Source organism: Sturnira hondurensis, unplaced genomic scaffold (genome assembly GCF_014824575.4).
Source record: "Sturnira hondurensis isolate 20B ecotype Veracruz unplaced genomic scaffold, ASM1482457v3 Scaffold0014384, whole genome shotgun sequence".
NCBI classification, from domain to species: domain Eukaryota; kingdom Metazoa; phylum Chordata; class Mammalia; order Chiroptera; family Phyllostomidae; genus Sturnira; species Sturnira hondurensis.
In genome coordinates this window covers 27,752,813-27,768,544 of record NW_028087015.1, presented here as the reverse complement: position 1 = coordinate 27,768,544, position 15,732 = coordinate 27,752,813, and the positions used below count along the sequence as shown (strand labels likewise).

General features: G+C 39.8%; 1 protein-coding gene across 1 annotated transcript in view; it reads right to left on the bottom strand.

The window, feature by feature from the left end:
- Nucleotides 1-2,789: 2,789 nt before the first annotated feature.
- Nucleotides 2,790-15,732, bottom strand: part of XPOT (exportin for tRNA) — a 42,203-nt gene continuing 29,260 nt past the window's right edge. Inside the window, exons 19-25 of the mRNA XM_037063071.1 lie at nucleotides 15,023-15,212; nucleotides 14,129-14,245; nucleotides 13,581-13,696; nucleotides 11,141-11,188; nucleotides 8,424-8,495; nucleotides 5,829-5,885; nucleotides 2,790-3,410 (exon numbers count right to left, since the gene is read on the bottom strand). Coding sequence (XP_036918966.1) covers nucleotides 3,384-3,410; nucleotides 5,829-5,885; nucleotides 8,424-8,495; nucleotides 11,141-11,188; nucleotides 13,581-13,696; nucleotides 14,129-14,245; nucleotides 15,023-15,212 — 627 coding nt within the window. The 3' untranslated portion in view covers nucleotides 2,790-3,383. The remainder of the gene's footprint in view (nucleotides 3,411-5,828; nucleotides 5,886-8,423; nucleotides 8,496-11,140; nucleotides 11,189-13,580; nucleotides 13,697-14,128; nucleotides 14,246-15,022; nucleotides 15,213-15,732) is intronic.

The window sequence follows — 15,732 nt, the reverse complement described above, 5'->3', positions numbered from 1 at the left end:
GCCACGTGACCGACGGCTGTCGCACGTGGGTGCGCGTGCGCACGCTCGAGGGCCCGGCCCCCGCCCCTGCCGCTGCCCACGAAGTTCCAGCGGCGGTGAGCTGGCCAGTGCTTTGTAGCGAGTAGCGGGGGAGGTGGGGCTGTTGGGAGTCAGACTTGGTCTACATTCTCTCTGCTAGACCCCGTTGCCCTCCTTATTCTGAGGGTGAACCCTGCGCAATGAGCACAAAGGTTCAGATACTCGCAACTGCAAGTCCTGCCCAGTCCCGGAGAGCCGAAGTGTGGAGTGTGGCGATAGTGGGGAAGACAAAACGGAACTCGTTTTAACAGTCAAATCACCGGCGTGCCAAGTGCTGGACACGTGGGGACTGACACTGGGGAATGTCATAGGCTGAAGGGGCAGATTTGTGTTTTGGAGCCCACGGTGGCTGCAGTGGAGCTATATTATCACTTATGAATATTAACACATGGAAGTCTTAACAAATTAGCTCACCAATTCCCTCTTTCGGATTCCCTCAAGCGGTATTTTGGAAAATGACAGTATTGGAGACATTAAGGATTCAAATCAGGTCCAGTACTATTCGTGCTGTCAGGATCTCAGGCAGCTGGCCATCTAGGCCGATTCTAGGCTGATGCCTTTTGCGAACTGGTAGCAAGGCAGCCGTCTCAATAGGAGGCCATAGACTACCGCTGATCTAGAGCCTCCCAGATGAGAACTTCAGCAACGGGCAAAGCAATGGGAAACCTCAGCGGAGTGGTTAAGAGCAGACAGAGGCTTTTGAATGGAACTGACCCGGTGTTGCTGTTCTAACTCTAGCTGCACTGCCAAATACTGAACTTTAAACATGTTTTTCTGTCGTTTTGTCGTTTACTTAAGTCTGTTGTATGCACAATGGCGTTAACAAAAGCCCACTGTAATGCAGTTACAAAGGAAAGTTACTTTATTAGACTTTTAAACAATGTTTAAGTGATGGGATCATTCTAACAACAAACAAATCTATTCACTACTTACAATTCCAGCCAGTTTTCCCACGTCTAACTCTAAGGTCCTGTCTCAAAGTTCCTTAAAACTGTAAAGTCCACAGCTCAAAGCTTATGAGAAGTGATTAGCTGAGCCCAAGGCATTTATTTACGTATTTCCCAGGTCATTGATGCACATTGAAATACCAGCGTCTTATTGAAGGTAAGCCACTTAAGAACCAATCTGAGTTAGCATTTACTTTAAGATTTAAATAACCTGTTAGGCACAACACTAAGCCAGTCATAAAACCCTGGTGGTTACAGTCAAGTCACACATCCCTAAGGTTTTTTTGCCTCGATGTTATCTCACCTGTTAATAGTTGAGATTCACCCTTGTGACAATTATTTGGGTGCTTGCTTCTGCAACTAAGTACAATACAAATAAGATAATTCATGATGGAAGTTTCCTGATTGCTATAGTACTCCATAAATGCTCTGGGCAACTTCAGGGAATGAAGATAATTATACGTGATCACGAAGTTATCATGATCATGAAGTTTAATTTCTACTACACCCTCAATGTCCATGTCTTGATTTCTCTGTGCTCTATTCAACACATGTGAATCTTCTGAAGGGCTTTAAAGAGCCGGGGGGAGTGGGAAGGAGCAGGTGTCTACATATGTGCAATTAACAACACAGTAACCATAGCTAATACCAGGCCTTCATGCGTAGGTGCGATGGTAAGCTCTTTTCATGTTTAACTTCTTAAACTCTTAGTTATGAGGTAGCTACTATTATTTCTTGTATTTTGTGATGGGGAAACTGGAGGGAGAAGTGAATTTACTAAAGGTTCCAAAACCAGTTACTGGCGGAACTGTTATTCGAACCTCCTTAATCAAGATCCCGAGCCCGTGCTCTTCCCCACTCTGCTGTGCTACCCATGAGTAGACTTTGGACAATTAGTACTGCAATAGTGTAATTATCTCCCCCACAGTACACGGGAACTTATCAACAAAACCATCAGCTTTCACTCATCTATTTTTAAAAACATCATTATTGAAGTTTTACATTCCACTGATCTAGTTTTACAATTAACTGTCAACTTAGTTTTAGTACTTTTATTCTATGATGTAAGGGAAATGTTTAAAGTCTCTTCTTGAATTAACCCCAGAAGATTTATGTTCACAATTATTTTTAAAAAATATTTATTTTTAGAGAGAGGAGGGAGAAAGAAGGATATGTACACAATTTAGAATACAATTTTAGGAAGTTTATACACCCCTGAAGTCTGTCCATGAAACCCCCTAGGAGCCATATTGGCCAAAGGTTAAAAAAAATACTACCCAACCCTTCCCTACAAGCTTACTTGGACTTTTAGAATTTAAACTATAGTAATTGTGTTACTCAGTGTTGTCCTTCTTAAATTTCCAATACTACTATTGATACTATTGTTTCTCCTCTTGCTTTCTTACAGTCATGAATAAAAACGGGAGAAGACAGGGAAAGGTTTTCTAGTAACTAAATGGTCAGCGCCTACTTATAAATACCATAAACACATAGGTATACTGTGCCCTAAGTAGATCCAATAACAGAGGTAGAACATAACTGGATTTTTAGTTCTATCAACAAATTCACACAGGCTTTTTCTAGGCCATTTTTTAAAAGATTCTATTTGATAGAATTAAGTTGCACATAACCTTTTAGGAGCATAATACAATTAAATAAATCATCTGTAAGCTTATATGTGCAATCCTTTAAATGGGAAATCAGGGAGCGGTAAGACAAAAAACTATGGCTAAAGTATGTATAATAATTCCAAAAAAGACTTGGTAAATTCACTATGTAAAATTTATTTTTTTTATAAAAAAAATGTATAACACTGGGACCTACTCTTAAATCAGTTAATTTATGAAACCATTCTCTTCTGTAGAATACATATTGGCATCGAAACATTTTAAAGAAATGTAATGGCTATCTACAAAAAAGTAGTTTTGATCTTTGTAGTTCCCCCGTAGTTTGAGTCTACACACATAAAAGAAAAATTAAATTCCCAAACATTTTATATTCATTCAGCAATTTTAAAAAAGTACTCTGTTTTCCTGCTGTGGTATTTAAGAGGACTTAAAGTTTCAAATAAAGATAAAAAGGTACTCGGATGACTCTGCTGAATCGTTTAACGGCATTTTTACACAGAACAATTTGAACTGGCATGCAAGCCACTTCTCATTGCCACGTATGTTCTTTAGGGAAAATTACACACATTTTACAGAAAAATCCCAATACATACACATATTGCAATGAGCTCAAAGCCAAGTTAAAAAGAGCAGTGTGAATGGCACACAAAACCTGCTTCTTTATAAATTATTAACTGGAATTTCTGATCATAAATCCTGATTATGAAGTAGGCACAGGGAGATCCAGTTCCTAGGGCTTCGCTCTCTGGAAGAACATCTGCAAATAAAGCATTAGCACAGTTAGAACTGAGGTCTGAGGCACCACCTTCCACATGAAGAATGGCTCTACGTTACTGAGTGCCAGTTACTCTTCTGTAAAACGCAGTAGGTACTTAAAACATCTCACGTCATAAATCCACACATTAATACAAGTTAAGAGCTTTCCCTTTTGGACAGTTTGATAAAGTTTAGAGATGACATATGTTGACAACACTCAGCTGAGAAACTGGTGAAAATATGGAACTGCTGCCAACGCTGTGAGGTCCAAGTGGCCAGAGGAAAACACACTCCTGACACGTGTTGCTGATTGGCACATACCGTCTAAGTTAATGCTGAAAGATTAAATTCTGAGGAACACACAAGTCAAAGCTACAGACAGCAGTTGTTATCTCTTAAGGGAATTTACTGTTTGATTATAAAAAAATACTTTCAGCATTTGAGACTATGAACAAGTAGGCAAGAGGCTGCGCTAGGCACTGGCCCAGTATTACACAGTCCAGTCCACAGGCACACCTTAAGAGGGCACTAGAAAGAGTAAACTGTAGGCAGTAGTAAGCTCATTAAGGGTCAGAACTGTATTGATCATTGTATCCTCAGCACTAACAGATCAGACATTCATTTAACAACATACAGTCTACTGACTACTCGGAGAGAAAAGAATGGTCACTATGCGAGCAAAAGAAAGCCTTATAAGGAGGTCATGCTTCGGGTAAGCCTAGAAGAATGGGTACACTTCATGAAGAAGTAGGGGTACTAATAAGGCACAATTTCTGAAGAATAGCAAGAATGGTAAAAGACCATTCCTGTGAGAGAAATCCAGAGATCAGAGTATAGAAAGAGAAAATTCCTGAATGCCAAACTAAAAAACAGGAACTTGTTTTTAGTCAACAACAGGCTTATGAAAATTACGAGGGAGGGGAATGGATTTCAGCGGACTGTTCAATGTTTTCATATAGACCTGACTGGCTAGAACAAGAGCAGTTATAGGATAACAAGCGTACACTAGAGACAGAAAGGAAGGGACAGCAAGTGGTTGAGGAGGAAGAATCAGCAAGATCTGAGGATCAATCAGGTACGAAGAGAACAGGCATCAAAGAAGGAACTTCATTTCTTCCAATTATCACTGACTTTATGCTATCATCACAGAGACACTGGACTTTGGAGAAAGTTGTTTGGATAAATTTATGTTTGTGGAGTATAAGCCTGCTACGGTTTATACAGATCTGCTGTTGCAGATAACCTCTTATAGAGAGTTACAACTTTTTGAGTCCTTCAGTGAGTCTAATCAATCAGGTATTTAATAGGTTACCATCACAGACACTTTGCCTTTATGGGGAAATGGGAGTGGGAGAGTTTGGGATGTTAGTTACATAAACAGTAACTCTCAACATTCTTCGTTCAAAGTCTCTTTCTTGTCACTTGAGGCCGACAAACTACCACTATTGGGGGAAAAACCGACAAGGGAAGAGATCAGAACCCAAGTGAAAGGACAGCATACTTGTCTACTCAGCGAAGCCCCTTGAGTTGTAAATTCTACTGAGTGCCTTGGGCAAAAGAACTGGGCAGCTGTTTATTAAGTTACCTGCTACCAAGACATTTAGCACAGTGCTTTCTCCTTAGATTTGTTGAATGAAGGTAATAAATACAAATAAAGAACGGTTCCTCACCCTGTCACACTGTAATCTTATTTCCCGTCCACAAGCTCCTTGTGGGCAGGGAAAGTCACTCATTTTGGCATTTGCAGCAGGTGGCATGGTACCTGTCACACAGAAAGTAATCACAGAGCACCGAATGGCTGACTCCTTAGGCAAAAGCAAGATAGTGCTGTCTCAAAAATTTTATTATTAATATGATACTAAATAAACATTTGGTACTTCCTCAAATTTGGAGGGCTTTAAAAAATTCGGTGCTTATACAAATGTATAAAGAGTCTTGCTGGCCAAATATGAAAACTCTGCTTTTTGTCTGTTTCACAATTCAAAGTTTCAAGATAGGATACAACCAAGTACCTCATATTTCTGTTTCTGTATTTTTAGCTCCTTCCTTTCAACCCAATATGGGCAACTGTGTTCTTAAGCATTACTTGTTCTCCCAGTGCTCTAGTTCCGATTTCATTAAGTCATGAAACTGTAAAAGAGAGCTCCATTTTCACACCAAATGCTCAGGCACACACACATTCAGTGTTTTTAACTGTCTATGATCACTCACTTGAAAGGGGTTTCACAGGAAGACTCTGAAGTATAACATCTGTAACTACAGATTCTTAGAAGCAGGTTTGAGAGCAGAGAGATCCCAGAGTAAGTAACAGTTGGTCAAACTACAGCATGACACGGTATCCTATGATATCCACTTTCTCTCTCGGCTCTGAAACATTATCTAGTTATATGAAGATAGGTTAAGTTTTCCAAATACCTACCTTTAAGTAGTTTTTAAAAACTTTAGCATCAGGCTGCTGAAGCGCTTGACAAAACTCCTGGGGGGCCAGAAGGAAAGATGAAAATGAATCTTTTCTATTAAATTCATAATTCAAATGCACAGCGCTGTTTTAAAATTGTGATAAAAAAAGCCCTGGCTGGTGTGGCTCAATGGATTGAGCACTTGGCCTGCAAACCAAAGGGTCGCCGGTTCAATTCCCAGTCAGGGCACATGCCTGGGTTGCAGGCCAGGTCCCCAGTGGGGGCCACGTGAGAGGCAGCCACACATGGATGTTTCTCTCCCTTCCCCTCTCTCTGAAAAGAAACAAATAAATAAAATCTTAAAAAATAAAAAAATTGTGATAAAAACGTAAAATCGACCACCTTAACCACTCTTATGTGCATAGGACCGCAGCATTAACTATATGCACACTGCTGTGCAACCCAACCAGCGCCTAGCTCTTGCGCATCTTGCACAACTGAAACCACGCCCACTGAACAATTCCCCTTTCCCTCTCCCCAAACCCCAGCCTCCGGCCACCACTATTCTACTTTGTTTTTAAGAGTATGATTACTTTAGATAGTTCATATAAGTGGAATTTTGTAGTTATTTGTCTTTTTGTGACTTGCTCATTTCATTTAGCAGAATGATCTCAAGGTTCATTCAAATTGTAGTGTATGACAGGATTCCACTTTTTAAAAGCTGAATAATATCCCATTGTGTGTATGTATCACATTCTATCACCTACTCATCTGTCAATGGACATTTGCATTTCTTCGAATCTATAGTATTCATAATTTGTCAAAATTAACCTGAATAACTCCTCACTAAAAAAGCATAGTATTCTCAAATCGAATACTTGTCAGACAGGCCGCTTTCCCTTTGAGAACAGGGCTCTCCTTGACAAGGCTGTTCACGCCTAAGCAAGAAAAACTCCCTTACTATGGCTGTTCTCACATAGCAGGGGACTGAGCAAAGACAGACCGAATGGAAAAGAGTCTCTCCAAAAGAAACCTGCAAAACACACTGTCAGGAGGCACCCGAAAACGGGACAACCAGCGTGCCTCATTCTTCATAATCAAATGATTAAATAGAAATATAATTTTGCTTCATTTAGCAATCTGGGAAATAGCTATTCAGAATCAGATGACATTTCTATTTTGATGTACATTAAGATCACATGAGTAATCAGTAATTTATTGTTTGCATATAAAATATTAGCTTATAACTGAGAAAATTCATTAATATCTCTCAAATTAAAGATGATGTGTCATGAGAGCATAAATTCACTAAAAATGGGTTTTATGCTTACTCACATTTATATACGAGCTAGCTGACTTTTCATTCAATCTTTCAATGCCTCTTATAAAAGAGCAGTATATCAATTCCCAGTCAGGGCACATGCCTGGGTTGCAGACCAGTTCCCAGCAGGGGACTCATGAGAGGCAACCATACATTGATATTTCTCTCCCTCTCTCCTTCCCTTCCTCGCTAAAGATAAAGAATAAAATCTTTAAAAAAAGGGCAGTATAAATCACCCTCTTATACAACAGCATTGTAAATCACTGTTGATAGGAAACAATTCTTAGAATCTACACAATAGAGTCTAACTCTAGTTTTTATTTTTTAAAGATTTTATTTATTTATTTTTAGAAAGAACGGAAGGGAGGAAGAGAGAAGAGAAACATCAATCCATTGCCTTTCATATTTGCCCCAACTGGGGACCAAACCCACAACCCAGGCATGGGCCCTGCCCAGGAACTGAACCAGCTATCTGTTGCTTTGCAGGACTTTGCCCAGCCAGTTCAGCCACACGGGTCAGGGCTCCAACTCTAGTTTTAATCAGAACTTTGATAACACATTAGATCTATGTGTTTGTTATAGGACAAGAAGTCTGGGTAAATGTATGCCAAGAAAATAACTAAATGTCATTTAAAAAGCCTAATAGTGCAAAAGTGATACAGTTTTCCAGCCTCTTACCTCAAAATACAGTTTGACTTACAAATTAAGCATTGATAAGCTTGGCATGTATAAAATGAATGACTTGGCACAAAACCTCAGGAGAGATTTGTGTGCCCTGGTCCCCCCTTTGGCAGTCTGGGGTTGCCCACTGAACCCATTTCAGAATGTTTTAACACATGAGATTACAAAGGAAATAATGAATTATGGTCATCAAAAATATTCTGACATGTGGTAGATAGAGTATGATTTACAGACCCTGGTAACAAGGTCTAGTGGCATATCTTAAGTCATAATTTCAAAATATTGAGTGTAAGCAATATTTTGAGATCTTTGGAACTAGTGTGATACAAAAATATTTGTTTTCTATTGGTGACAAAGTCACAGCAATGTGAACACTACTATGATACTACACAATGACAAAAAATTGAATTTCTGTTCAAGGTTAGTGAAAATAAAAATGCAACTTTTCCCACTCATTTTCACAGACCCTCTGAAGTTCAGGCACTTGCTATCCTATACACAGTGAAGGACCAAGTTGAATACAGTGTGGCACTCTTGAATGGTAATATAGATTGCACTACAGTCATATTTCTTTAATTAACTTAAGAGGAAAATCTGCTAGGATAGCTCTTACCTGAATTATCTCTGGAGCTACCTGCAAGGAAGGCAGGTATTCTTGTTGAAGATACTGAACACATTCTGGGCCCTGAAAAATGAAAAAATGATTAAATCACCTGGCTGGTGTAGCTCAGTGGATTGAGCATGGGCCTGTGAACCAGAGGACCAAGGTTCGATTCCCAGTCAGGGCACATGCCTGGGTTGCAGGCCAGTTCCCAGCAGGGGACGCATGAGAGGCAACCATACATTGATGTTTCTTTCCCTCTCTCCTTCCCTTCCCCTCTAAAGATAAATAAATAAAATCTTAAAAAAAGGAAAAGACGATTAAATCAGATTATTCCTTGATATTAATACATCTTCAAAAGAAACTGGAACAATATAAGTATACTTTAAATACAATAAGGTGTTGTGATTAGGACAACTCTGAAACCAGTTCCTTTGTTCTGAAGCCTGGCTCTGGCAGATTTCTGGTAACTTGAGCAAGTTACTTAACTTCTTTGAGCCTCAGTTTCTCCATCTAACAAATGGAGTTATTGTGCGGATTGGGTGAGTTGAGAATGTAAAGCTTTAACATTTGCTACATGTTAACATTCCTTATTGTGTTGGGTCGTCCTAAAGATTAAACCAATGCTCTATATGCAGGAGGTCACAATGCAAGAGACTTCCATGCACTGGAGGGCTAGACAGAGAGGTGCTCCTGTCCCCTCCACCAACACTCTCTACTCCCTTGGGCAATGCCCCCACCAGTGTTCATGTCCATGGGTCACGTGCACAAGTTCTTCGGCTACTCAGAAATGAAGTAAAGCCCTGGCTAATGTGGCTCAGTGGACTGAGTGCTGGCCTGTGAACCAAAGGGTTGCTGGTTTGATTCCCAGTTAGGGTATATGCTGGGTTATGGGCCCAGTCCTCAGTGGGGGGTGTGTGAGAGGCAGCCACACATTGATATTTCTCTGCCACTCTCCTTCCCTTTCCCTCTGTCTGAAAATAAAATAAAACAAATGAAGAAAAATGTAAAAAGAATGAAGTATACTTGTTTTAACATTTTTCAATTGGGAAAAGTAAACTTGTACCTCAGGAGGAAATCAAGTGAATAAATGAAAAAAAAAAAGAATAAAGCACACATTTTCAAATACAATATTCTATTTGATCAATTCTCCGTATCTAAATGAGAGCTTGTAAGGACAAGAGAAATACTTCTGTACTGTAAATAGCACTCTTACTTTTTGGGGGTCACTCCCCATGCTCCTGGACTCTCCTGCACCTAATAATGTCCACCTGTCTGCTCCTCGTGACTCTTCCCTTTGCTTTCATACCTTTGGTTCTACTTCGTTTCCCCCTGGTTCTTGCTTTAGCCAATGTTCTCTCTGTCCTGCTCTTACAAAGCCTCGCTTCACCTGACCAACTACATCCTTGGGACTCCCAAATCAGTACTCAGTCCTCACTGGCTCAGGCCCATATTACAATCTGTTCTCTGATGATTTCTTCCCATCCAGCTATTACAATCTGTTCTCTGATGATTTCTTCCCACCCAGCTATCCCCAATTATAACCCCACTGCTTAGCGACTTCCCAACGGTTCACACAGAGCACACCTAATCCCATTTCAGTTTTTAGCTACTGCTTCCACCTCCACACTTTAGTTAAACATGTTAATGCTATTTTCTACCGAATCCACCGTGCAATGTCTCAACTTTGCCAGGATGCCAGCTCCTCTTTCTAGATTAATAACTCTATATTTAAGGTCTATCAAAAAAAAAAAGAAATGTCTTCTTTCTAATGGCTTTCTTAGATTGTTCTCATAGGCAAAACTGTTCCTTTATCTTTAGCCCCAAAATACTTCATTTAATACAGGTCTATTAACATATTTCTATGAAAGCACTTACTTAATCCAGCCCATTAAGCTATTTATTTATGCATGATCTCCCCTGCTTCTAAATACGCTCCACAAATAATGGGGAACTTTTAACTCATCTTTATACAGCTCCTTTGTTGCCCCCACAGTCCTAATGTGCATAACCCTTAACCTATGACACAGCAGGCATAGAGAAAATGCTACTGAGCTGAAAACCCTTCAAATCCCTATCAGAATCAAAAAATCAAGTTTGAATGAGGAATGAGCTCAATGGAGACTGATGAGAGAGCTCATGCTTTTTTAGGGGAGAGGGGGCTGCCACTCATCAGCAGATTGCAGCTATGGGGGGTCTGCTATGCTGACATCCTGGCTTTGAGAGAAGGTGGAGACTGGAATTTGTTTTAAAAAAAAGGAATTGAGTTTTAAACATTGGCAATCACTCAACTTATTGAAAAATGCCATATAGGACAAACAGCACACCACTAAATTCAGCCTGGAATCACTTATGATTTACACAATGGATTAGACTGACAAGAAAAAACAGGACATTCTCAAGTAGTAAAGTGCTCTAGCCGTTCGCAATACGAAGAAGCTGGAGAAATCTTCCTGTGAGGAGCCTACTAGACTGTGAAATCTGGAATTTGATATTCTGTTTTAGATTCTTCACATTCTCTGTCAAATGAAAACATAACTTTTTACCCTTCTTGTTGCCTATAACATGAAGGACAATAATGGATACTGTACTCCCTCAAACCCCAAACAGGCAGGACTGAAGTTAATTACCTTTTATAAGAGAGACAGCTTTCAAAAGTAAGTCAAACGCAAGACCATAGCAGATACGCATGTGAGATGGGAACAGGCGGGCAGGGAGTCCCGGCTTACCTGTTTGAGATGAATTGTTTTCAGCGTCACTGCACACTCAGACAAAGCCTGTGTGAAGCAAGTTTAAGAATTTTAATATAGTGAGTTCTTGGCTACTGATCCAACTTCTCTTTATTTCCCTGACCACTAGCTCATCACCCTTCAAAGGGCGGAGGGAGGAAGGGTAGAAGAAGGAAAGGATGACTAAGTAGGCTGCGGAGAAAATGTAGAAACACAGAAATGCTGTCTTGATGTAGTGAATTAGTTATGAAGTCTAGCTTTTACTTGGTTGTGAGGAAGTGAGTAAAAGGCAATTGCTTGATATTAAACATTCTGAAGATCAGATATGGGGAAACCATCACACAGGGAAGAGAAAGTTATTCTTAATAGTTAGAAAAAACTGTTAAGCATAAGTTTTAAAGTAGTAGGAAACTAATAAACTTTCAAGAATATTAGTATTGTGTATGCTTTCATGGCCATAGAAAAAGTTGGTTGTTAAAATTGTAGGACTGGATTTTTATTATTTTTTAAAATATATTTTATTGATTATGCTATTATAGTTGTCCCATTTCCCCCCCTTTATTCCCCTCTGCCGTGTATACACCCTCCCACCTGCATTCCTCCTCTTTAGTTCATGTCCATGGATAGTACACATAAGTTCTTCGGCTTCTACATTTCCCATACTATTCTTAACCTCCTGCTGTCTATTTCCTACCTACCATTTATGCTACTTATTCTCTGTACCTTTTCCCCTCACCCTCCCATTTCCACTCTGATAACCCTCCATGTGATCTCTATTTCTGTGATTCTGTTCATCTTCTAGTTGTTTGGTTTGTTTTTGTTTTTAGATTACGTTGTTAATAGCCGTGAGTTTGTTGTCAAATATGAACAGTAGTTCATATTTTCTATCTTCTTTCTCTTAGGTAAGTCCCTTTAACATTTCAGATAATAACGGCTGGGTGATGATGAACTCTTTTACCTTGACCTGGCTGGGAAGCAATTTATCTGCCCTTCCATTCTAAATGAAAGCTTTGCTGGATAGAGCAATCTTGGATGTAGGTCATGGCCTTTCATGACCTGGGATACTTCTTTCCAGCCCCTTCTTGCCTGTAAGGTCTCTTTTGAGAAATCAGCTGACAATCTGATGAGAACCCCTTTGTAGGTGACTGTCATCTTATCTCTTGCTGCTTCTAGAATTCTCTCCTTCATTTTAATCTTGGCTAATGTAATTATGATGTGCCTTGGTGTGTTCCTCCTTGGGTCCACCTTCTTTGGGACTCTCAGAGCTTCCTGGAAGTCTATTTCCTTTGCCAGATTGGGGCAGTTGTCCTTTATTATTTGCTCAAATAAGTTTTTAATTTCTTGCTGTTGTCCTTTTGGCACCCCTATAATTCGGATATTGGAATTATTTCAGGCTGTCTCAGAGATTCATAAGTCTCTCTTCATTTTTTTGAATTTTTGTTTCTTCATTCTGTTCTGGTTGGATGTTTATTTCTTCCTTCTGCTCCAAACTGTTGATCTGAGTCCTGGTTTCCTTCCCATCACTGTTGGTTCCCTGCAGACTTTTCTTTATATCACATAATGGACCTTCATTGCTGCCTGGATCTTTTTCATGCTGTTCAAGTACCCAGTGAGTTCCTGGAGAACCCTGATAACCAGTGTTTTAAACTGTGCATCTGATAGGTTGGTCGTCTCTTCATCACTTAGTTGTATTTTTTTCTGGAGCTTTGATCTGTTCTTTCATTTGGGCCATTTCTTTATTTTCTCAGCACCCCTGTTACATATAAGGGGCGGAGCCTTAGGTGTTTGCCAGGGCAGGGCAACCCACATGACCGCGTTGTGCCGCTGTATGTGGGGAAGGGGTCTAAGAGGGAACAGTGCCACTTGCTCAGCTCTCAGCTGCCTTTCAGTCACTTCCCCTACTACCCACAAGCAAATTGGACTCTTCTGGTGCTGATTCCCAGGTAGGTGGGTTTGTGTACATTCTAGGACCCTGTTGGTCTAATGAACTCTCCTGTGAGGCTGGGAGTTTCTGAAACTGGAGTTTATACAGTCAACTTTAATAGTGTGATTTAGTAAAAATCCACATAAGGTTTGTACAGTATCATTAACCTTTTAAAAATGAATCCTAGCCCTGGCTGGTGTGGCTCAGTGGATTGATCACGGGCCTGTGAACCAAAGGGTCTCTGGTTCAACCCCCAGTCAAAGCACATGCCTGGGTTGCAGGCCAGGTCCCCAATAGGGGGCACACAAGAGGCAATCACACATTGCTATTTCTCTCCTTCTCTTTCTCCTTCCATTGCCCTCTGTCTAAAAATAAATACATAAAATCTAACCAAAAAAGAAAAAGAGAAAAAAAAAGAATCCTAATTTAACATAACCAACCTGGCATTGCAGAAGAGACTGAGAGTTAGAATGCATCACATCCACACAAGGTAAACAAAGATTCCTAGGTGCTTACCAATACAGTTTGTGCGTCTGCCAGGTCAAAGGTCTGTTTTAAAGGTGCTAGGAAACACGCAGGGACAATGTGCTTATAAACAAAATCAGCAAATCCCACTGGTCCATCTTTACCGCCTGTCAAGAGAAGTCAAATTTTCATCTTATATAAAAAGAAAGTGAATTTATCACTCAGAACAATTAACTTCCAGCTCCCATCTATTGTTAGGACAAGAGCTCCATTTTTGTCTCTAAGAGTCTTAGGAAGAAGCAGGCTGGGGAATGAAGTTAAAAAAAATCATCTGCATTGATGGTGTGCCTTAGTGGATTGGGGACCACTCAATCAGAAATGTAATACTCAAAGCTGTTTTTATTTATTTTTCTAAAAGTAAACCAAAGGGTCACCAGTTTGATTCTCAGTCAGGGCATCTGCCTGCGTTGTGGGTCAGGTCCCCAGGACGGGGAGTGTGAGGGGCAACCACACATTGATGGTTTTCTTCCTCTTTTCCTCCCTTCATTCCGCTCTCTCTGGAACTGAATAAATAAAATCTTAAAAAGAAATCACCTTACCCCAGAGTTCTACCAACTTGGAGAGGATGATAAAACATGTTTTCTGTGCAATTGGATCTGGATATTCAACTGCTCCTTGAATCACAGTAACTAGAACTTGTTCTACATTCTCTGCACCTGAGAAGAAAAAACCTCGAGTTTAATTGCTAAACGAACTAGAAAGGCAACCTGAAGCTCTCAGTCCCTATATAGTAACAAGATAAAAGCATTTACAGAGTTGATAAAATTCCCCCCGTTTTTATTAACTGTGCTCCTTAAGTATAAAATATTGAAAAATCACTATTCCCTTGTTATCCTACCCTCTGGTATTTCCTATTTTGCCAAATTCTCTATATTCCAATTGATTTTTAATTTCAAAAAAAAAAAAGGCAAATTGACCAATAAAACCCAATGGTCAGATTCATTTTGGCAATTGCCACCACGCTGTTTATACTGAGGGACCAATTACAGAATACTGCCTTAAGAAACAGGGAACTGCCCTGGCTGGTGTAGCTCAGTGGATTGAGCACAGGCCTGCGAACCAGAGGATTGCAGTTCCATTCCCAGTCAGGGCACATGCCTGGGTTGCAGGCCGGTTCCCTGCAGGCCAACTCCCAGCAGGGGACGCACAAAAGGCAACCATACATTGATGTTTCTCTCCCTCTCCCCTTCCCCTCTAAAGGTAAGTAAATAAAATCTTAAAAAAAAAAAAAGAAACAGGGAACTAAATACCAATTAACTATACAGTCTCTACTGGAAAGTAATTCTCTCCTTGAAATAATGAGCTGTTATCTTAGGGGCCAACACACATCACTCCCAAAGTTTAGTGTTTACATCAACTAGCTCTTGCTCACATAGAAACAGAACTGTGACAAGGACTTCAGCAGACAATTTAGGCATCACGCGCACCCCCACCTTGATTTGCTATGACTTCGCTCATTCCACTGCCTGTGACTGTTTGCAGGAAAGCAAAGTAACTCCTCCGCAACATCTGCTTCTCTAAAGCAGCGGACTGGTCATTTTCCTCTGCTGGTCGGAGCAACACTTCGAAAATTGCATGAAGCAGAGGCATGAACATTTGTTGTAAAAATGGAGATACCTGTATCTGAATATAAATATTGTTATTTCAGAAATGAGTAAAAAATTATTATGAAGGTTAGTAAAAATCATGACATACTTGAAAGTTTCTGAGATGAGTAAATCTTTAAAGTTCTCATCACAAAAAAATTCTGTAACAATGTCTAGTGACAGCTGTTAACGAGCCTTATTGTGGTGACCATTTTGCAATGTATACCAATAATTCACCATGTTGTATACCTAAAACTAGTATGTTATACGTCAATTATACTTCAATTTAAAAAATGAATATTGATAAATATAACTTAGAGAAAACCATGTATTAAAACGTTTCTTCAGTTTCTATTCAGAATAGATATTTACATCAGTTAGCAAATAACAAGGTTAAAACAAAATCTACATGGCATATGCATTATTAAAATCATCAAAATCATTAAATTCAACCCATTTCCTACAGTTCAAGATCCAGGTTAAGGTAACAGGGAGTTGGGAATACTTCACAATCAAATAATGACATGGAATATTTTCAATTTAAATTTCAAGAAATG